The sequence below is a fragment of the Pseudorca crassidens genome, chromosome 15 (genome assembly GCF_039906515.1).
Source record: "Pseudorca crassidens isolate mPseCra1 chromosome 15, mPseCra1.hap1, whole genome shotgun sequence".
Classification (NCBI taxonomy): Eukaryota; Metazoa; Chordata; class Mammalia; order Artiodactyla; family Delphinidae; genus Pseudorca; species Pseudorca crassidens.
This window is the reverse complement of record NC_090310.1, coordinates 38,185,631-38,206,962: the sequence shown is the minus strand read 5'-3', so window position 1 is coordinate 38,206,962 and position 21,332 is coordinate 38,185,631. Positions and strand designations below refer to the sequence as shown.

General features: G+C 62.5%; 1 protein-coding gene across 18 annotated transcripts in view; it reads left to right on the top strand.

Moving 5' to 3' along the window:
* Positions 1–445: 445 nt before the first annotated feature.
* The window catches only part of CACNA1H (calcium voltage-gated channel subunit alpha1 H), a 63,122-nt gene continuing 42,235 nt past the window's right edge, over positions 446–21,332 (top strand). For 9 of the 18 annotated variants that reach the window (XR_010935048.1, XR_010935050.1, XR_010935052.1 and 6 more), the window contains exon 1: positions 446–864. Coding sequence is in view for 14 of the 18 variants with exons in the window: in XM_067707149.1 (XP_067563250.1) it covers positions 581–864 (284 nt within the window). In the remaining 4 variants the exon portion in view is untranslated. The remainder of the gene's footprint in view (positions 865–21,332) is intronic. The other 9 variants (XM_067707151.1, XM_067707148.1, XM_067707156.1 and 6 more) reach the window with 2 other exon arrangements.

Sequence of the window (21,332 nt, the reverse complement as noted above, 5' to 3'; positions counted from 1 at the left end):
AGGTTCCGGGCTCGTTCACCGCCCCGCCGCCCGGTTCGCGCCCCCCGCGCCCCGCGCCCGTCCGCCCCGCGGACCCCTCTGCGCCGGGTCGCCTCCGCCGTCGCTGCCGGGTCAGCCGGAGCGGGAGCAGGAGCGGGATCCGGCGGGCCGGGGGCGCGGGCCGGGGGCGCGGGCCGGGGGCTGCGGCACTCCAGCCGGGGCCGAGTGCCGTGCCGGTCCGCGGTGACCGCGCCGCCCGGGCGATGCCCGCGGGGACGCCGCCGGCCGCCGGAGCGAGGTGAGACGCGGCGAGGACGCGCGCCCCACTGCGCGCCGGGACCCTCTTTAACTTGAGGCAGCCGGCGAGGGAGCCCCTGGGGCGCCTGCCCCCGCCCCGGCGGTGGGGGAGGGGCCGCCCAGCCCTCGCCGGAGGGAGGGGGCGGGCGAGGGCGGGGGGCGCATTTGTCTCTAATGAGAAAAGACAAAGACATCCCGGCGGCCGTGGCTGTTTCCTCGGACCCGCTCCACCCGAGGCGGGCGAGGGTGTTGTTCTCGGGACCCGGTTACCGGCTGTCCCCCGCAGGTGCTACCCGCCGCTACCATGACAGAGAGCGTGCAGGCGGCCGACGAGGTCCGAGTGCCCCTGGGCGCGCCAGCCCCGGGCCCTGCGGCGGGGGCGTCCCCGGCGAGCCCTGGGGCCCCGGGGCCAGAGGCGGAGCGGGGGTCGAGGCCCGGTGCGTCGCCCCCCCAGAGCCCGGCGGCCGAGCGCGGCGCGGAGCTGGGCGCCGACGAGGAGCAGCCCGTCCCGTACCCGGCACTGGCGGCCACCGTCTTTTTCTGCCTCGGGCAGACCACGCGGCCGCGCAGCTGGTGTCTCCGGCTGGTCTGTAACCCATATCCTTCCCGGGCCGTCGGGGGTGCGGGGATCCGGGGCATGGGGGTCTGGGGCGCGGGACCTCCTCCGCGTGTGCCTCCCACGCTCGGGCTCTCTGGCCTCAGCGCGGGCTGGGTGCGTTGGGGACGCAGGGCAGGGGCGCGAGAGCAGCGCTCCTCCGAGAGAGGCGGCCCCGGGCCGCGCTTTGCGGGGCGGCAGGGGTGACTCTCTTGATACGAATGGGTTGTTCCCTCTTCACAGCCAGCTCGGGACGGAGAGGGTGGAAGAGAAGAGGCGAGGCCACCGCGGGCTTGGAGTGGAGAGGGATCGGCAGGGAGGGGTGGGCGGAACTCCGTGCGCCCCTATGGGTGCTCGTCAGGAAGGGAATTCTCTCGTCTGGGTTTACACAACGTCTAGCCTGAGGCAGGATCCTAGCGTGGAGGAGGAGGCCGGCGGGACCTCAATAAGAGAGCAAAGTTTTCATCCTGTTCCTTGCGCTTCGAAGAGCCTAGGAGACCCTAGGGGGCCGGGAAGCGGTGCGCTCTCGCTGGTCCTTTTCTGTGGAGAGAGGCAGTGACGTTGGTTGTGAACTCGCCTTTTCAGGCTGAACTCGGTGTTGGGGTTGATTTAAGTCATGCGCAGCTGGGGGGTGGGGGGCAGGGAGGCAGTTGGCACCACACTCGGGCACACTGGTGTCGCTTCTCTCCGTGCTTCCCTAGCCGGAAGGGGCTCCCCCTTTTTGCTCTTGGTGAGATGGACACAGACTTTCAGAGAAGGTTCCAGATCAGAGGTGGGTCGAGTAGGGGGCATTTCTGGGACGCAGGTAGCAGTCTGGTGGCCCCCAGCAGGTGGCCTTTGGGGACTGTCAGCAGGCCCTGTGTCCCAGTTGGTTCTCCCACTGGCCTGTGGAGCTCGTTGCCAGGTGGCTGGGCTGTGGGCGCCAGGCATTCCCTCCCCCTGGCCTGGAGGGATTGGATGACAGCACGGTGGGGGTGCTGAGGAGAGGAGGCTGACAGGGGCAAGACCTTGCACGTGAACTTCCCTTGTCTGGTGTGGAGGAGACAGGCAGAATGAGCGATGCGTGTATATGTTTTTCGTATCGTGTGTGTCTAACTGTACAAACATCACACACGAAGAGGAATTTGTATCAGGAAAGTAATAAACCGTGTCTTTTTTTCTTTTCTGAAATTCAAACGTGGGCTGAGTCAGGTTAGCCCCCTGGTTGTGAAGGGAGTCGTTGTGGCCTGGGTAGAGGGTGATGGCCCCGGGGCCGCCACAGTGTGGCAGCAGGCTCCACTGCCTGCCTTTGTCCTGCAGCCCCTCGGTGGGCTTGGCAGCCCCCCTCCCCCGGAGCAGCTGAGTTTGCAGGGTGGCTGTAGGCTAGTCTTCCCTCTAGAACCCTGGCCATTTCCAGGCCACCTCATTTTGGCAGGAAGGTGGCCTGGCTGGGTGAGGTGGTAGGGGATGGGGTGGGTGACCTAAGGCCCTGGGACCTGAGGCTGCCCTTTCTGCGTGTCTGTCTTTTCCAAGCATACGCAGAGACCAGATAGGGAGGGATCCCAGTGGGCCTGCACTTTCTCTTTCCTGACAGCCCCTGGTCTGGCTACTCTGTCCCTTCTCGGCCCAGGGAGTCTTCCAGCCTGACCCTGTGTTCTGGATGTTCCTGGCGGGCTATGTCCTTCAGGACATCTAACAAGGTTGTTTGTGTTACTTAGTGCAGGGGTGGTGGGGGGATGCCACATGCATGTGGGATGAGGCCCAGGGAGGGGGGATGGGACTGGCTGGGCCAGTGTCCCTGTCCCTGGGCTTCTCATGACTCCAGGAGCAGGAGGGTGCTTAGAGCAGGAGGAGAGCTCTCAGCCAGGGAAGAGCACCCCTTCTGACTGGCAGGGGTGTGGAGGAGCTCAGGTCCCAGGATCATTTTACCCTGGACTGGCCGTGGAAATGCTGCATCTGTTGAGTGGGGTGGGCTTGTCAAGCCCCCAGCGTGTGGGGACGGCTGCTGACCCACAGCAGATGCCAGGCCCTGGTGCTGGGGTGCCTCGGCCGCAGGAAGAGCCTAAAATAAGCCAGCCCGCCTGGACAGGTGGGGACTGGCCCCCTCGGGGAAGCCCGTGGGCCTCAGCAAGGCTTTCCAGAGCGCTTCAGATTCTTGGGAGTCGGGAGTGGTGGCCTTGAGAGAGGCAGGAGCTTAGAGGGCGGCCTGTGGTTTTCTAGGGACTGCCTGTTGTCTGTCCTGGGGCCGAGGGTGTGCGCCTTGGCCTTGGTCTCCTGCCCTGCAGGTGGATGTCGTGTTGGCGGCGCCCACCATCCTTTCCTGGAGGCTTTACTGCTGTGGAGGGTAAACTCAGAGAGGGAAATGGGATAATTGGGTTTGCTCTGGGAACCCACACTCCGTAAAGCAACTCCTCGCTCCCTGGACGCTGGCAGAGTCCCAGCTGGTCCGCTGAGCCCAGCCCTGAACAGGGATGAGATAGGCAGTTGGAACACAGGAAGAGGCCTTACTTAAGTCTCGGACTTTCCGGAACCCCCGCGTGGACGGCCCCACACACAAATGAACACGTGTTCTGTCGTTGCCTTAAGGGATACCCGATCCACTGTAGAGGAGCTTCCAAGGATAGCACCTATCAATAATGATTTAGTTTGCTTTTTGAAAACATAATTGTGTTAGAACTTTTGGGGCGAGTGCTGTTTCTCCTACACAGGTTTATTTATAGAGGAAGGTGGGTGGGATCTATGTGTTGTAGCCCGAGAGGCTGGGTTGTGTTCTGCCCGGGCTCCCCTGGGGTTCCTGACTTGGCGCTGCCTGTGATGCAGCTGCCATGTCCCAGCACCCAGGCCAGGAGGGGCCTCCCAGGGGTGCCGGCTGGGAAGGGGGCCCTGCCGCGGTTGCCACGTGAGCCACAGGGGCTGGCTGTGGCCCCGTTGGGGTGCGTAGGGACTAGGAGGTGGCCAAGGAGGCACTTTGGGGCTTGGGGATGGTGGACACCTCCAGGAGGTGTGTCCCAGGGAATGGGCACCGAATGCCCTGAGCATAGGGTTCAGAGAAGACAAAGGACATGACAAGGTCACACGGCTGCTGGAGGACAGAGCTGGGTGAGCCTGGCCCGACGCTGGAGTTTGAGTATCTGGCTGGGCCCTACCCGGCAGGGAGGTGAGACTGATGCATCCAGGTCCTTGAAGGCATTTTGTAAAAATCAATGCCCCAAACTGTCATGCCGCTCACTCTGTGGTTGCTGCCTGCACCTGGGCTCCTGGCGGGCATGGGTGCCTCAGCGAGGACACACAGGGCATTGATGTGGAAAAGGGTGGGCCACCATCTGCCCTCACCTGCCCCCCACAGCCTCCTCTGGCTCCACAGACTGGACATGAGCAGACGGTCTTGTGTCCTTCTCAGCCTCCTGACCCTGTGGCCATGACCCCTGAGCACTGTGTGGGCACAGGCCCGGGGGCACTCCCTCCTCTGAGCCCACACCCCCCCCCCCCAGTACCTGTTCCTGGGCCCCTCACCTTGACGCTAGTGTGTGTTTGTTTCTCTGGACCTGGAGTTCCCGGGCCGCGGTCCCCAGACTGGGAGCCTCGCGGCCCTAGGCCGGCCGGGCTCACGTGTCTGAAGGGGCTCTGGGCTCCCCAGGGCTCTGGGATGGATGAGGCCGCCCCAACTTCCTCTGACTGGAAAGGAAAGGGGTTGCAGTACGTGTGTCTGTGTGTCCATGTGTCTCTGGATCTGCCCCCGCCCCATGCTCCGAGGGCCTATGTCGTGCCCTGGGGTGGGGAGGGGAGTGGAAGTAGAGACACCCCCAGCAGTGGAGATAGGAGTCCATAGTAGGGGAGCTTCCTGGGGAGGGACATTTTCCTGACAACTGGGGAGGGCAACAGTGGAGTGGCAGATCTCTGAGCACCTGCAGGAGGTGGGGTGGGGGGAGCCCCGTCCCTGGGGTGGCTGCTTCTGTGGTCCCTGGACATGGGCCTGAGCTCCCATTGGACCCTGAGTTTGGAGCAGGGCTGTGATGTGTCATCCTCTTGGCTTATGTGTTCAGGAGGGCTTCCTGGAGGAGGTGAGGCTGGGTTGGGCTGTTTGGGTGGATATGAGAAGTAACAGGAAGGCCTTGGGGCAGGAGGGTGTAGAAGGGGGAATTCGTGTGAGCTGGGAATTGTCTGCCCGGGAGGGCCCTGGCTGTGTCCATGTCACGTTCAGTGTCATTAGACTGCCCAGGAAGCGTCCTGGCTGAGCCCCCTGCACCTCCTCCCCAGCGGCCTGGACTTCTAGCCATTCCCCACCAGGTACCCACAGAGCCCTGATCTGGGCAGACAGTTGGTGTCCCTCCAGCTTACTGGTGGCCTGATTAGTAGGCAGAGGCCAGTAAGTGCTGATTAAGTGCCCTGTGTGTGTGGCATGGTGAGGCCGAGTGTGGCCCCCACCCCCACATCTGCTGCCCAGCTGGACCCTGGGAATGTTGTGGGGGTGGGGAGAGCGGAGCAGAGCGGGGTGGGGGCTCCTGCAAACACTCGCTGTGGGGTGGCCTCGCTATACAAGCCTCTCCTGTCCTGAGATCTGTGCTGGGCCCACCAGGTTCTCCCAGCAGGCCCACGCTGGGACTCGGCCAGCTTCCACCGTGTGCCCGGCAAGGCTATCCTGATTGTGGTGGGGGTACTTGGGTGGGTGGGTTGGGTGGGCCACATGGAGGCTGTTGGGGGCTGGGAGCCAGGGAGACTCTGCTTGATGGACACAGGGATCTGTGGAGGGAGGAGAGCTGGAGGCGGGTGGACGTGGAGCAGGGGTGTCCCAGGCAGAGGAATGGCACATGCAAAGGCCCTGAGGTGGCTAGAATGTGTCCCTGCAGCTGGAGCAGGTGGGGGGGGTGTGTGAGGTGAGGGGGAGGAAGGGTAGGGTGGGTCGTGGGGAGGGAGACCAGGAAAGGCCTGTGAGCATGGTGGGCAGGTGATGGGCTGGCCTGGAGGCTCAGGGAGTGGGTCTGCCTCCACCTGGGGTTGGGGCTCGTGAGGGAGGGGCTGTGTTGGGACCAGGTTTGGGGAGAAGTCAGGAGAGGGCAGGTGGAGGGCACCTCAGGGGCAGAGGCCTGAGGTGAGGACATGGCCAGTGCCACCCCTTCAAAGGAATCTCATGGATGCAGTGGGTGTCACATTCTGACCACCCAAACTCTGTCCTGACTGCGGGAGGCTGCGGGCACCCTCCCTGGCACAGTGGAGCGCTCAGAGGTGGTCTGGGTGCTCCCCGCGCCTTCCAGCGGCAGACAGGCAGAGGCAGCTGCTCCCTCCTGGTTCCAGGGTCAGGATGTGAAGGAATGTGGGGGATGGGCCAGCCTTTCAAGCATTGGAGGGATGAGTCCAAGCAGCCCGTCTCTGGCTGCAGAGTCTAGACATTGGCCCCAGCAGTCAAGGTCGGGCGGGAAACACGTTACCTTCTTTTATATGAGTGTTGCACATGCATCCCCGCCTCCGCCCGCACAGAGACCGCCTGGGAAGGGGTGGCAGCTGTTGCGGCTGAGTTAGGAATATTTTCTTTTCTCTCCTTCTTGCAAGTGGGTATTTAACTCAGTGACACAAAAGACCAGTTGCTTTCTCCTCCCCTCAACGGTTAGCTTTGACAGAACTGGGAACACCTCTGAGTCACGTGGGCCTCAGGCGCCCATCCTGGCAGCCGCAGGAGTGATTTAGGGCCCGGCTCCCCGGGGGGGAGATGGGGGAGCGCCTGGGGAGGACCGGTCTTGGAGAGAAGCAGCCCAGCCCTTGCAAGTTGGCAGCGAGTTCGGGCACCGTCCCCAGAGCCAGAGCTTTGCGCCCGCCGCGGATGACAGATGGGGGCTGCTTGGCTGCGTTGTCTTCACATAGTGAGTAGCGGCTCGTTGTCATTTTGTTAAGGAGGGCCCCACCAAACACCCAACACACACACACACACACACACACACACACACACACACACACACTCCTCCTCCTCCAGGGGAGGCAAGGCTGTGCTACTCCGTTTGGCCCAGCAGACATGTGGGAGGACCCCAGTGTCCCCAGCTTCTGGGATGCTTTCGCCTCTGCTGCTGGGAGGAGCAGGGTGTCGGCAGTGCTGGAAGAGCCCTGAGCTCTGATTAGTGTGGACAGTTGATGGATGTGCTCAATTAGAGCATGCGGTGGGGACGTTGCCATCTCTGTGGACGTTGCCATCAGGGGGCATCGTGGTGTGAGCATCCTGCCTCTCCATGACCCTGAGCAGCTCTTGGATGCGTGCAGACTTCAGGGGTTTTGGGAGTACCCCTCTTCCTAAGTGGGATGCTGACAAGAACCAAGGCCATGTCCCAGAGCAGCCCCCACCTCAGTCTCACCCATAGCTTCTCTCTTTGCCAAAGTTGGGCGCAGATCTGGCAGAGAGGACCCAGAACCCCCTCCACAGGGGCTGCCTGGGTGAAACTGGCCCCCTGCCCCCACTGTGTCTCAACCGGTGCAGGTGTGTCCCCAGCCGTGTCTGGGGTCAGCTCTCCTTCCTGCATGGGGCCCCGGCCAGGCCTCAGCCTCGGCGTCCAGCACAGTTGCCTGAACCTCTCAGGCACGTAGGGAGCTGATGTTAGTGAGATGCTCGCGTCTGGGCGAGGTGGGCCAGGCAGGCGGTGATGCTCAGGGCTGGCGTGCAGGCTGGCAGTACGGGGAGGAGGCCAACAGCCCCCTGACCTGCTTGAACCTGGGGAACAGGCCAGTCTTCTTGGGTGGGCACAGGCCGCATCCACTGCCTGGAACTGGGCAAAGCCCGACCTGGCACTGGTGCCAAGAGACCTGGCAGGCGGCGGCCGGCCTACTTGGTCACACTGTCCTCTCCCTGTTCTGGGCTCTGCCAGTGCCCCTGTGCAGCTGGCCTCCAGGTGAGGTCAGGGCACTGGTGCAGCGGGGACAGTGCCCCTTTTCTGGGCTGCAGTGGCCTCTCTGCTCCCCACCTGCACTTGGCGGAGCCCCCGGCTGGGAGTGGTCATGTTTCGGGCCCTCGCTGGCCTGAGGACTGTGGTGGGGGCACCCTGACGCCTCTTCAGGGAGCAAGGCCCCTGAGGTCAGTGACCACCCTCCCCCCGCCAGGAGGTTAGGCCGGGACCTTTGGGATTACTGGGGTCTCCTGGTCACAGGAAGAGGGTCTTGTGGCCCCTCCCTCAGCCTGGGTGGTGGCCCCTCACGTGCCTTGGTTTCTCCCTCATGTCACCTCTTTCTTTTCATCACTGACAGAGCAGGGTTTGCTGGGCACCCTGGTTTGAGGGTGAAGGGCCTAGTCCAGTTTAGCCGGGCTGGTGAGAGGGTCTTGCAGCAGAGGCTCCGGAGGCCTGATAGGGACACAGCCCCCTCCCCAGGTCTGAGAGTGGCCCAGGGTCCCCCAGCCCCAGCCCACACAGAGGGTGTGCAGAGTCGGATGCACTAATGGAGAGAGGGAGAGGCTGGGGGATTTTCCAGAAGGTGGTAGAGCTTCTGAGGTGGGCTGAATTTGTGTCCCTGAAGCCTGATGCAGCAAAGCAGCGGTGGGCTCTGGGCCCTGTCAGGGTGTCAGAGGCTGGGGTCCCATTGTACCTAAGTGCTGGGGCCACTAGGGCCACCACCCCAAAGCTGAGGGGCCTTGGTGGACGGAGTTGCCTCCTGGACCTTGGTTTTCTGATTTGAGGGGCAGGCCTGTGCCCCTCGATGCCTCTAATTGTGGTTGTTTGTGGGCAGTCAGTGCCAGCTGGGCACCCCCATCCACACCTGCCCAGGGGGAGGTCAGGCAGCTGGGGACCATCTGCTGGACCGTGGCCTGAGCGCCTCTCTCTCCTGTGGGAGGAGGATGCCCAAGGAGCTGGGCTGGTGGGCCTGGGCTCCTTGGGGGAGGGGCTTTCGTGGACTCCTCTGGGCCTCCTCTGGCCACCGACGGCTTTTGGGCAGTGCCTATGGACGGAGCTTCCCCCTCAGGTTCTCAGGTGCCAGGCCCGGGTCTCCCACTTGGCGCCTGTAGGGTGACCTCTGAGCCCCAGCTGGGCACCCCTGGAGGTCTGGGGCCAGACGCTGCCTGTCTTGGCCTTGATCTCAGTGGTTCCTGTGACCATAAGGAGGTTCCCACCTGTCAGTGGGTCAGGACACCCACGTCCCCTGAGCCCCGTGTGGAGTGGCCCAGGCCTCTGGAGCTGTGTGCACACCCCGGGCTCTGCCCTCGGTGCTGGCCCGGGGGTGGGGTGGGATCAGGTCCTTTCTGGCCTTGGGGAGCCCCTGAAGGGGACGGAGAAAAACAGACGTGAGGGTGGCAGCATTGGGGCCCCCTGCCCTATGCTGGGGGCATCATTGCAGGCCCCAGGAGAGCAGCCAGGGCAGTGGGCATGGGGGGCCGGGAGCAGCCGGAGCAGGCAGGGTGGGCATTTAGGGTGGACAGAGTGTCAGGGATGGGGGTGCAGCATCCAGGGTGTGGCTGTGCATGTGCCCATCGTCCTCACAAACTGGCACATGTAGGCTAGTGCACTGGCTGGAGCGTGCCCAATTCGTGTCCACCCAAACCTCAGAATGTGACCTCACGTGGAGGTGGGGTCTTTGCAGCTGCAGTCAAGTTAGTATGAGGTCAGATTGGGCTGCGGTGGCTCTCAAGCTGATGACGGTTTCCTCCTAAGAGGAGCTGACACGGATGCAAGGAGAAGCCGCGTGAAGGAGGAGGTGGATGCTGGGTGAGGTAGCCACACGCCCAGGAAGCCCAGGGCTCCTGAAGCCACCAGAGGCCGGGAGAGGCCTGGATGGATTCCCCCTCTCAGCCCACAGAAGGATCAGCCTGCTGATACCCTCATCTCGGACTCCTGGCCTCTGGACCGTGACAGGAAGAATTCCTGTAGTGTAAGGTCCCCCGGTCTGTGGTGCTTTGTTTCGGGGGCACCTCCCTAGCTCACACACCTGGGCTGCACACCCGGGCTTGCTCCCAGCTGTACCCCCAGAGGAAGAGGCAGGAGATGGGGACAGGCTGGTGGGATAAACCATGTCAGCCATCCCGGGTCTGCCTCTCCACGAGGAAAAGGGCCTCCTGAGGAGAGGGAAAACCAACTGTGAAATTGGTCATTTGGTCAGACCTCCAGCGGTGTGTCTCTGGGGTTCCTGAGGGGTTGCCCTGCTGCAGGGTTTCCCTGAGGAGGTGTCCATTCACGATGTGGGCCTTCAGGTCTTTTCTGCCGGATGGAGGCTGACATCCTGTCCCTGCAGGAGTCTGGGACCCTCACTCAGCCAATAACCCTATGCTGTTGGGGGCTTTTGGGGGCTTTCCTGCTGCTCCTGGGGGTAGTTCGAGTGCAGCAGCTATAGAGGGAGTCCCTGGTGTCCAGCCTCACCTGGCTCTGATCTGAGACCCTCGGCTGGGCCCAGGGCATCCTGCAGGGTGCAGCAGGGATGGACAGCAGGCGATGGGCCAGATTCCCAGCTGGGTACCCGCTCTGGCCTATTCAAGGCTCTGGGGCTGTGCTTGGCTGCGGAGGTGGTGGGGGTGGGGAGGCAGTGGACACGCAGACAGATGAGACCCAGGCCTTGCTAGGGCTGAGGCCGACTACGGCGGGCCTGGGGGATGGTCTGCCAGGACTGGGGCATGCAGGCTGAGGCGGGTGGGTGTGAGCAGTGGGGGTGGACCCGGGGGTGCCTGTCTGAAGGGTGGTGGGGGTCAGGGACGTGGCATAGAGGCAAGGAGACAGGTGTGGGGGGCAGCTGATGTGGACAGAGTTTCGGGGCCTAGGAGCGCCTCGGGTGCTCTCCTGAGAAGGGGGAAGCCGGGAGGGTCCACGGAGCCTCTGACCTGTGCCCACTGCTTTCTGAAGCCTTGGCCCCGCCTGCCACAGGGCCAGGAGCGAGCCTGCAGGAAAGTACAAGGGTGGCGATGGCCTCTCCCAGCCAGGTGCGTGCCATGTAGCTCAACCCGTGCGTCCCTTTGTCTTTCAAGTAGCCGCCAGGCGGCCGCAGTTTGATGAGTCAGCCTGCATTAGCGCCTCGTCGAGATGGACGAGGACATGTCCCGGGTCCTGCTGGCAGGGCAGCCTCCCGGCTCTGGCCGCGGAACGGGCCTGCTGCGTTCCCGTGACCGGCCTCATTGGCCAGCGTGCGCTGTGCCTCGGGCATGACGGGCTCGGTGCTCCGGGTCTGTGGGAGCACCCTCCAGGCGCTGGTCTCAGGGTCATGTGGTTCGGTGGGGGTTCCAGGACGTGAAGGATGCCCCACACAGGGGTGCAGACCGTGGAGGGGGCAGGGGGTGCAGGGTGGGCCCCCGGGGGGGCGGGAGACAGAGCTAGCAGCAGGTGGGCGGGCCATCTGGGGTGGGACTGAGGGGGAAGGAGGCTGGCCAGATGTGGAGACACGGGGTTCCTGGGAAGGACCCCGCCTAGCCCCCCATTCGCAGAGCGCAGTACTGTGAGTGCTTGGAGGCAGGGGCAGCGGGTGGGCACCACTGTCCTGAGGAATGTTCTAGAAGCTAGAAGCAGTGTTAGGATCGGCCATCCAGTGGACCTGGGCAAAGCACACGAAGCACATCCCTGGGCCGCGGGTTTACGTTTTAGAAGCCGGGCTTCCTGGCATTCTTTCCTTGCTGTTCCAGAGCCATTAAAAAACCTGCCATTGAAATCTGGGTCGCTGGAACAGGACGGGAGGGCAGAACCAGCTCAGGGACCTGCGGGCAGAAGCAGGTGCCCTCGGGGAAGGGGGTCTGGCCTCAACCTCCCCTCCCCTGCTCCGTTCAGCGCTGGTCACAGTCCAGCAGACTCTTGGGCATCGGTGTTGGGGAGGGGTCGCCTGGGCACCGGGGCAGAGAGAAGGGGTGTGTCTGGGATAGCTGGGCTCCTCCTGAGAGTATTCTCGCCACCCCCAGCCTGGCTCCAGGACCCGGGGGCGTCTGCACCGCACCCTGCCTCCTGGGGTTTCTCTTCCTTCCTGAGGTTCGGAGCTTGACCTGCCCCTTCCTCGCTGTGGCTCCCAAGTGAGTGACTGGCCACGTTTTTGCTTCCCTCACCCTCGTCGGGTGTGAGGGGCCCAGAACAAGCTTTGGGGCCCCTCGTCACCCATTGTCACCTTCCTATGCTGCGACCACTCCTCGGCCGTCCTGCAGATGCCACCAGGCCATGTGTCCCATCCCCCGATTCAAACCGAGCAACCTGGACTGAGTGATAGGGATTCCCTGCATTTGTGTGTTTTCTCACTCAGGTGTCACCAGGACTCGGGGTGGGCAGGCCATTCAGTGTGGCCAGGATGGGGTGGCCAGGTCCTTCCCAGGATGTCCCTCGCCCTGGAAGCCCATGCTGGGCTCTGGGTCACGTTTCTGCATGCAGCAGATGGAAGGGGCCTTTGGGTCAGGCACCTGCTCACCTCTGACCTTGGGGCAGAGGAACAGTGGTGAAGAGGCTCACCGCACTTGCTGTGGGGGGCCCTTTACTCTGTCTCAGCCCTGGGCGGGGGAACTTCAGCACCTGAGTTCTGTCTACAGATGAGGAAACTAAGGGTCAGAGTGGATCCCTGCATGGCCCCCAGGATTCGGAGCTCAAGGCAGGCTGACGCAGGCGCCTGCTTTCTTTTAGTTTTGTTGAGATGTACACACATAAAGTGCTTCGTTCAGTGGTCTTTGTTATAGTCAGAGTTGTGCAACTATCACTACAGTCAATTTGGGAACTTTTTCATCACCCCAAAAGGAGACCCCGTCCCCATCAGCAGTCAACCCCCTCCCTCAGCCCCTGGCACCCACTGGCCTGCATTCTGTCTCTGGATGTGCCTGCTCTGGATGTTTCACAGAAATGGAATCTCATATAAGTGACCTTGTGTGTCTGGCGTCCTTCACTGAGTGTGTGTCCTCAGGACTCATCCAGGCTGTAGTGCGATGGTGCGTCACTTCTTTTAGGGCTGATGCGGTGGGACGTTGTGTTCCTATTCACCCGTCGGTGGATGTGGCTCTTTGCACCTTTCAGCTGCTGTGAGTGGGGCTGCTGTGAGCGGTCGTGTCCAAGTTCTGTTGGGCATGTACCCAGGAGCGGAATTGCCCGGTTATGCAGAACCGCATCAGATTGCTTGAGATGCCAAAGCATTTTCTGAAACATTGCCTACTTCCTACCCCTTTGCGCCCTGGACTTGGGTCTCTGAGCCAGTGGGTCTGCAGCAACCTTCACGGTTGTCCCCAAGAAGGCAGCCTTTGGGCACCGGACACCACACCCAGCCCGTGTCTGAGCCCACAAGTGAGCAGGACTCCCCCGCCTGACCTCCTGAAGATGCTCCTGGGGTGTCCCCCTGGGAGGCGGGCAGAAGAGGGGTCTTGGTGGCCTCCTGGGTTGAGCAGCCTTTCTGATCTGGATCTCCCTTCGATGGACCTTCCAGGCAGGGCCATCGGAACCACGTGGCCTGCCAGTCACTGCACATCCTGGCGCACAGGCGGGCACACGGGTGGGGTGGCGCCAAGCCCTGGGTCGGGTGGTGCCAGGCTGTGGGTGGGAGTAGCTGGTGTATGTTTGCCCGGCATCCGTCCCTCCAACAGCCCTCTGGAGAATTTCAACACCCACACCAGGAATAAAAAAAAATTATTAATGAGCTTGGCGCGGTTGCCATGGGAACCTGTTGCTAATGAATCTCTGGGGTTTCCTTTTACCTCTGCAGAGCAGCTCGAGGCCCAAGCCGCGCTCCCAAAGACGACATGTTTCCGACTAATCAGGTTGCCGTGGCAACGCCTGTCACTAATCCCCAGCTGGGCTCCTGGTTTACTGGCTTGGCCTGAGTTACATAAAGCGATTTAGCACATGGAGGGCTGCTCCAGGATTAGAGACCCCTTGGCCCACCCACCCAGCGCCTTGGACACCAGTCTGCAGGGTGTCCCTGCTGCCCACCGTCCTACCTCCTAACAAGGGCCATCCCTAGGGTTCCCCAGACTCAGAATTGTAATGGAGGCGCCAGAGCCCGTGGTGTTTGGCGTTTTGTTAGAAGCCATGGAGGGTCGGATCTTTGCTTGGTCCAGCATGTGTGCGGTGCCCGGGGGCTGGCACCAGTAGGTGCTCATTGAATGCCAGGGAGACCAGCGGGTGGAGTGCTCATGGCTGGGAGCTGCGTCATTCCCAGGCAGCCTGGGGCCCCAGGGCCAGTACCCATGCCTCTGTCTGCCCCAGGCCTGGTGAAGGGAGGACATCCTAGCAGGAGCATGGGCTCCTGTACCCGAGCGATGGACCAGAAGCCTGGGGTGTGTGGTGGGAGGTGAAGGTGAAGTCCACCCTGTCATGTGATGGGAAGGATCCCTCGGTGACCGTCCACACCCTCAGCCCACCCAGTCCACATGGTCTGATCTGCTCGGATGCCAGCCTGATGCCCAGGACTGCACGCAGTGGGTGTCTGCAGTGGGCATCAAAGACCTTCCTGTTTTGTTTCTCCTGCTTGAGTATTTGAGGCACTACTGTGTGGCAGGTGCTGGCGCGGGGATGGGAAGTGCATGGATCCCACTCTCAGTGGTCCTTCTGTCTCCCTGGGGGCCCGGATCTAGGACAGGGTCAGCCATGCTGGGATGTACTGTGGGCCCCCCCACCGACCTGGGTGGGGAGGCTATTGGACTTGGGGTTTGGGGTCTCTCTCCCGTGGCTGTTGGGCACCTTGCAACTGCCCAAGTGAGTGCTGGCTAGGAGGCAGGTGGCCCTTTCCCTGGTCACCCCCTATAGCTGCAGGTGGGGAGGGCTTCCCGGAGGAGGTGGTCTCCACAGAGCCCTGATAGCAGTGGGGTAAGAACAGGGTCCCAGTCAGGGTGATGCCCAGCATGTCTGTGGACCCCGATTACCCTGAGAGCCCCTCCGATGCCAGCTCAGGGGTCTGCTGGGGGCACCAAAGCCCGTGAACTGCTGAGCACACCCTCCCTCACACCCTTAGTCTGGAGCTGCCTTGTTCCAGGGCTTTTGGGACACCCTGAGCCGTGCCTTCTGAATTAGCCTGCTCAGGTGGCCATGCGGCTTAAACCACACAAACATGTTTCTGGACGTTGAGAGCAGGGCGTGGGCAGGGCTGGTTCCTCCTGAGGCCTGTCTCCTTGGCCTGTAGCTGTCTTCTCCCTGTATCCTCACATGGTGACCTTGTGTGCGTGTCGGTCCTGATCTTTTCTTACAAGGACATGGTCTGGATTAGGGTCCAGCCCAGTGACCTCTTTTTTTTTTTTCTTTTTTTTAAGAAATTTATTTTATTTTTGGCTGCGTTGGGCCTTCGTTGCTGCGCACGGGCTTTCTCTAGTTGCGGCGAGCGGGCTTCTAACTGCAGTGGTTTCTCTCGTTGTGGAGCATGGGCTCTAAGCACACGGGCTTCAGTAGCTGTGGCACGCAGGCTTAGTAGCTGTGGCTCGCAGGCTCTAGAGTGCAGGCTCAGTAGTTGTGGTGCACAGGCTTAGTTGCTCCGCGGCATGTGGGATCTTCCTGGACCAGGGCTCGAACCTGTGTCACCTGCATTGGCAGGCGGATTCTTAACCACTGCGTCACCAGAGAAGTCCCCATTGACCTCGTTTTACTTTATCTCTCTAAAGACCCCTGCTCCAAATACAGCCACATTCTGAGGTCCTGCGGGCTAGGCTTCAACATAGGAATTTCCAGGGGAGGCCACTCTGCCCATAGCACCTCCGCAGAGGCCCCCAGGCACTGGCTGGGCCCTCCCTTCATCTCTAGGGTTCTCTGGTCTTTCTGAGACCCAGGCAGCCCCCCTGGGGCACGAGGCAGAGCTCTTTCAGAGGGGAGCTTCCCCCACACCCTGCCGACAAGTGGTTCCCAACCCTCGTGGGTGCCTCCAGCCACAACCCCTTGGTTAGCCCTCTGCTGCTAGCCTTGGGGCCCCTGGCAGCACCCCACTCCGAAGCACCTGGCTGGTGAGGGTCTGAACCACAGACCTGAAACAAGGCCCACGGAGCTGTGCTTGTCCTGTGCCACAGCCCCATGGGGCCCTGGTGGAGGGGAGGCAGGGGCCACGGGACATTTGTTCTGAGAGGAGAGGAGGCTGGGGTCCCTCCCTGAGAACAGGGCTACAGCCTCATGGGGTCCTGGGTGGTGGGGTGGGGTCTGGAAATTGTTCCAGTTCCTCCGGTGAGCGGCGGCAGGTGGACGGATGGACAGGCGGAGGGTGAGACCCCGAAGCTTGAGTGGTGTCTTGTGCTCACTGCCAGGCCATCTCACACACAGGATGTCCCCTCCCTGGGCTGACACCACAGGCCGAGGGTCAGCTGTTGGATTGGAGGGTTGTCCCCTGGAGTTTGTAGCCACCCTGGGCTTGTCACACAGCAGCCCCCTCCTGACCACGTGCACCTGCTCTGCTCTCCAGAGTCCCCGAGCCAGACAGGTTAATGCCTGGAGTGACCACAGCCCCGCACGGAGCCATCCACACCTCATTCGTTACCCAGCAGTGCCCAGGGTGTGCGGGGCCCCCATTCCTCTGTGTGGCCGCCGAGGTCTTAGTCCAACTGCTCCGGCAATGTCAGGTTTCCTTCTGGAAGGAATGCATCTCACCTGTTGGTGGAGGTGCTGACCAGAGGCAAGAGGGCTGGGCGGCCGTGCCTCCCTCATGGCCGGGGCGTCCAAGCAGAGACATTGGGTGAACAGCCTGTGGAGGGATGTCTCCAGGGGGCTCTGCAGGCCCTCCCAGCCCAAGGCGGGACAGGGCAGAGGCAGGCTGGATAGTGTTTGGGGTCAGATGCCCAGTGTCCACTCTGGCCATCTGGGTTCTGCGGGTCAGCCCCCCAGGCCGTCTGTCACTCTCACAGTAGCTATGCCCTGAGGTGTGGCCGAGCTCATGTCTGCTGGCCCTTTGTGGCTGGGTGGAGGGGGGGGCCACGGGCCCGAGGTGCCCCCATGACTGGCCAGTGACTTCCTCTGCGTGCTGCTAGAGTAGGCAGATCTCTCGGCCACTGTTCCCCAGACACGTGGCCTGGGTGGGGGTGTCAGTTCAGGGATTGGAGTAGACCCCGTGGCAGCGGACACCCCAGGGAAGCATCTCCTTCCCGGCCTGGGGCAGACCCAGATGGTGGCTGTGCAGGGGGCACTGTGCAGGGGGAGGGGCTCTCGGGAGCCCCCCGCCCCTTCATTGCTATTTGGCCCTCCCAGCTCCCGACATGCCACCTCCTCCCACCTGGGCCTTGGTCCTACGTCATCTCTCTGGACCCCCGCAGGAAGGTGGCGTCCTCTGGACCAGCCGCTTGGCCCACAGGCTGACCCACGGTGGAGCGGGCAGCCTCTGGCCCCACGCCTGGCGGCTGGAATTCAGGAATTAGCCCCTAAGTTCTGTTGAATGTCTGATGCCTGGAATTCCACCGCGGAGTGCACTCTGTCCCAGGGCTGCACCCAGTTCCAGGCAGGCCCACCCCCAACAGTCCCCCTGGGAGCGGGTGGGCAGGAAGCTGGGGGAGGTGAGCCCTGGAGCTTGGGGCAGCGGGTGCAGCCCTGCCCTCCACGGGGCCCCAGGCAGTGCTTGAGGGTGGACCTCTATGCCCAGCACACGCCAAGGCCTCTCCCGGGGCCAGGGTCGGGGCAGTGGGGAGGGTGTTCAACGTTCCCAGACACACACACACACACACACACACACACACACACACACACACACTCCCTCCCTCCCTCCCTCCCTCCCTCCCTCCCTCCCCCATCGACAGCTGCAGGGGTCCCCATGCCTGCCGTGTGCGTGTGCCGAGCTTCCTTCTCAGGGGCTCGCAGGAGGCCCGGACAGGGTGGCATGACTCTGCTGGGGGCTGGGGTCCCAGCCCCCACTCTGTGCCTGCCAGTTCAACCTGGCCCTGGCCTGGGGTGAGCGGGTTGTGCGGTGTTTGATCTGCTCCCCTCTGCGTGGCCCAATCCTGCAGAACCACTTTGGGAAGTTCGGGGCTCCAGGAGGAGGCCGGGGTGTTTCCTGCACGTTTGAAATACGGCCGGCCTGCGGGCTGGTGGGAGCAAGCAGTGTTTTAATTCCTAATTTAGACTGTTTATCTGCAGAGCTCTGGAGGCGGGGCCGAAGGGACAGTGCCCCGCCTCACCCCTCCCAGGCGCCTCCCACCTCCAAAGTGCTCCAGCTGCCTGGTGGGCACGGGTGGGGGTCTGGCTTCTGGACCCCCCCCCCCCGCCAGTCCCCTGGTGGCTTCCTAGACAGCCGTCTCTGCACCGTCAGCTGGGCACCACCCGCCCTCCACGAGGGACGGCCCCCTCCCCACGCCTTCTGGGCCTTTCTCTAGGAGTTGTGAGGAATCTGAGGCCAGGCAGACTCAGCTGTGGCCTCGTCTGAGTTTTGCTGTGAAAGAGTAAAAGAGGGACTGGAGAAATGGGGGGAGGCACAGGAGGAAACCTGGTTGGGGAAAGCAAGCCTGCATCACCCCCCACCCAGGTCCCCCCACCTTGTTAATGACTGCCCCAGGATCAGTGTCGTCTCTCCCACTTAATTAGAAAATACATTTCTTTCACTAGCCTTAAAAATCTGGTTAAGGCCAGGCTGGCTTCCTGGTTGCCATGCTGACTGGGTTTGGACCCCTTCTGACGTCTCTCCCGCACATCCTCTGTGGAGGGGGCTGGGCAGGGGGTTGGCAGGCCCCGGGCCGGGACCCCTCTGCTGGCGGGGGACCCCAGTAAGCACCTGCTCTTGTCTCCTGTGTGAACCTCTGTATTTCGTCTTTGTCGCCGTGGTGTCCCCTTGCCTTGGGGTGCCTGTGAAATGCTTACTACTCGTGGGAACTTACGGCTGGGAGGGCGCTGGGCCGGGTGTACCCCTCATGCTGCAGAAGGCAGCATGTGGTCACCCTGGGGTCTGGGGGCCTGAGGGGCTGCGTGGGCCAGTGTGGGGCATCAGGTGTCCACGAGATCATAGAGGGGTATGAGGGTGAGGTCCAAACTGGGGGGCTGGTGACAGCTTTTCTTGGAAAGGCCATCTGGGCTGGGGGAGCCAGTCCAGGCCTGCTGGAGGCTTTGCAGACCCCACAGCTGCCCCTCCAGGCAGCGAGCCTCCCCTCGGCCCACCTGCTGGCCGCAGCCCCCAGGTCCACCCCATCCAGAGCCAGCTGCCAAATTCCAAACCCTCACACCCCTGATCCTTGGCCTCATGGAAGCTTCCAGAAATGGGGGAGGGGCTCCGAAACGTACCTTCAGTGTCGGAGTGCGAAGGACACCCCCCGGGGCTTCTTCTGCAACCCCAGGCTCTGCCAGGCCCCCCAGGCCACCCTCCAAGCCCCCGTCCCTGCAGTGGGGCCTGGTCCACCTCCCCCAGGCAGCACGTGGCGCCGGCTCATGGCAGGAACCCGAGACATGGGAGCAGCAGGTGACCTGCGTGCTGGGAGCTCGGGGATTTCCTAATTAAAGGATTTATTATGAAAGCGCCCGGCGTCCTCCGCTGGGGCTTCCTGTAGCCACGGAGACAGATGTAGCCTTGTGGGGGCAGGGCGGGCTGTGGGGGTCCCTGCCCCGGGAGGGTCCACCTGTGGGAAGGGTGGGGTTTGTTCCCCGCAGAGAGGCCTGCTGAGCCCTGGGTGGCCGGGCGGGGGTACATCTGGGATACTCTGGGCCCCAGCCAGCCCTGTGGTGATCTGCTCAGGCCTTGGGCAGATGCAGGAAGGGGGGACCTCGGGGTGCACGGGGTAGGGCCACTGACCCACACTGGGTGTGGGAATGGGCCTTTGTGTGGCCGGAAATGCTTCTGTCCCCTGTGGGTGTTGGGGCGTGTTTGTTCCTGGGGCGGGTCGGAACCCAGGGGTGACCTGTGGAGGGGCAGCGCGCCATAGGGAATTCATGAGAGGCAGTGGGTCCAGGACCTGGGGGTGGCAGGCCCAGTGGGCCCAGAAGGAAGCCCCCTGTTGGGGGGGGCTGGGGGGGCCTTGCAGGTGGCAGGGGTGGGGAGGGGACATCCTTCAGAGAGTGGGAGCCACTGGCATGGTGGGGCACCCAGACCCTGGGGTTGCCGGCTGCCCTGTTCTTCAGCCCCTGAAACAGAGGTTCCCGAACTCCAGGGCCTTGTGATTAATTGAAGCCCCCAGGGAGTCTCTGCATTGGGGCTCTGTCCTGCTGTTTATCTTCTTGGAATTTAGAGTTGAAGAGATTTAGAAATTGCTGTTTAGTCATTCATTTAAAACAATAATGAACTCATTAGTTATTAACATAGCATTTCCTTTTATGAAAAATGTCTATATTTTCTGAAGTGTAAAAATTTATCCGGAAAAGGGCCGTATTTAGGGTTTTGCAGGTCTCTTGACCGCCTGGCCTGATGGAAGAACCAGGGACAGCCGATCCTCTGCTCCGTGTGCCCGGGGGCGCCAGCAATGGAGGGGTGGGCCCCTGCCCCACCAGGGACAGCCAGCCTGGGGCAGCAGTGCTCACCTGAGGGAGGATTCTCCAGGCTCCTTCTGAAGTTCCTCTTCTTGGTGGGGATGCCATTGGGGTCCCCGCGTTGCAGATGAGACGTCAGGCCCCTCCCCCACTGCACCCACGGCCCCTCCCCACCCACACCTGTGGCCCCCTCCCCCAGCAGGGGCACCAGCCCCTTCCTGGATGTGTGGCGGCAGTGGCAGCAGTGAGAGTGGACAGCCCTGCTGTGCGGGGGAGGGGAGAGGCACCCCATTGTTGGTTTCCTTTTCCTGCCAGTTTCCAAGAATTCTGCTCCAACATAATGGATCGAGTCATTAAGGGATCGATGCAGATGCGGGCGGCTGGAGGGGAGCCAGGATGGGCGAATCAGCACGCTGCACAGCTGTGAGCTCCCCAGGCCCAGGTCTGCGCTCAGGGGGCTGCTGGGCAGGTGGCAGCTGGTGGAAGGTGGTCACCACCACCAGCCCGGCCTCCAGCTTGTGGTGGAAGGTGGGGCCACGGGACCAGGGCCTCCTGTGCGTGTGGTCCATGCGTGTATGTCTGCACACATGCATGTCCTGATGAGGCTCCCCTTTGTTCGTGACTCAGAGGACAAGGGTCCTACTGTCTGCATAGCTTCTGTCCACAGCCCCACCTGATGTGAGGCCCTACTGTGTGCATAATCAATTGAGCGTGAATTCCTACTGTGCGCACAGGCCTAAATCCAAGCCCCGCATATTATAATTTGAGGTCCTGCTGAGTGTGTGATCCCATTGGGAGTAAGGCCCTACCCCTGCTGTGTGCATAGGTGTACCTACCACTTGAAGTCTGCTGTGTGCAGGGGTCTCCCGAGGGGCTGCCCTTAACTGGGGGGGTAAGCAGGGTGTGCTCTCAGGAGGGTCCCTCATCCCCCAGCAGGTGTGTGCGCACCCCATGAAGCCCCAGTTGTGGGGTGGGGAGGGGGTGTCCCACAGGACCCTTGCTCTTCATTATCCGATGCCGTGGGGGGCGGGTAAGGAATGTGGTCAGGAGGGGTTGCCTCAGTGACTTGGTGTCATTGGCCCCCTGCCTGTCCGGGCCCTCCTGTCCCTGCTGCTCTGTCATCCCCCACCCACTCCCATTCCAGGCCTGGGCTGGGGCTGGAGTGCCCCCAGATGGATCGCCTTGCTGGCACATGTAGCTGCTCGATGCATCACCTGTTCACTGTCCTCTGCCTGCCT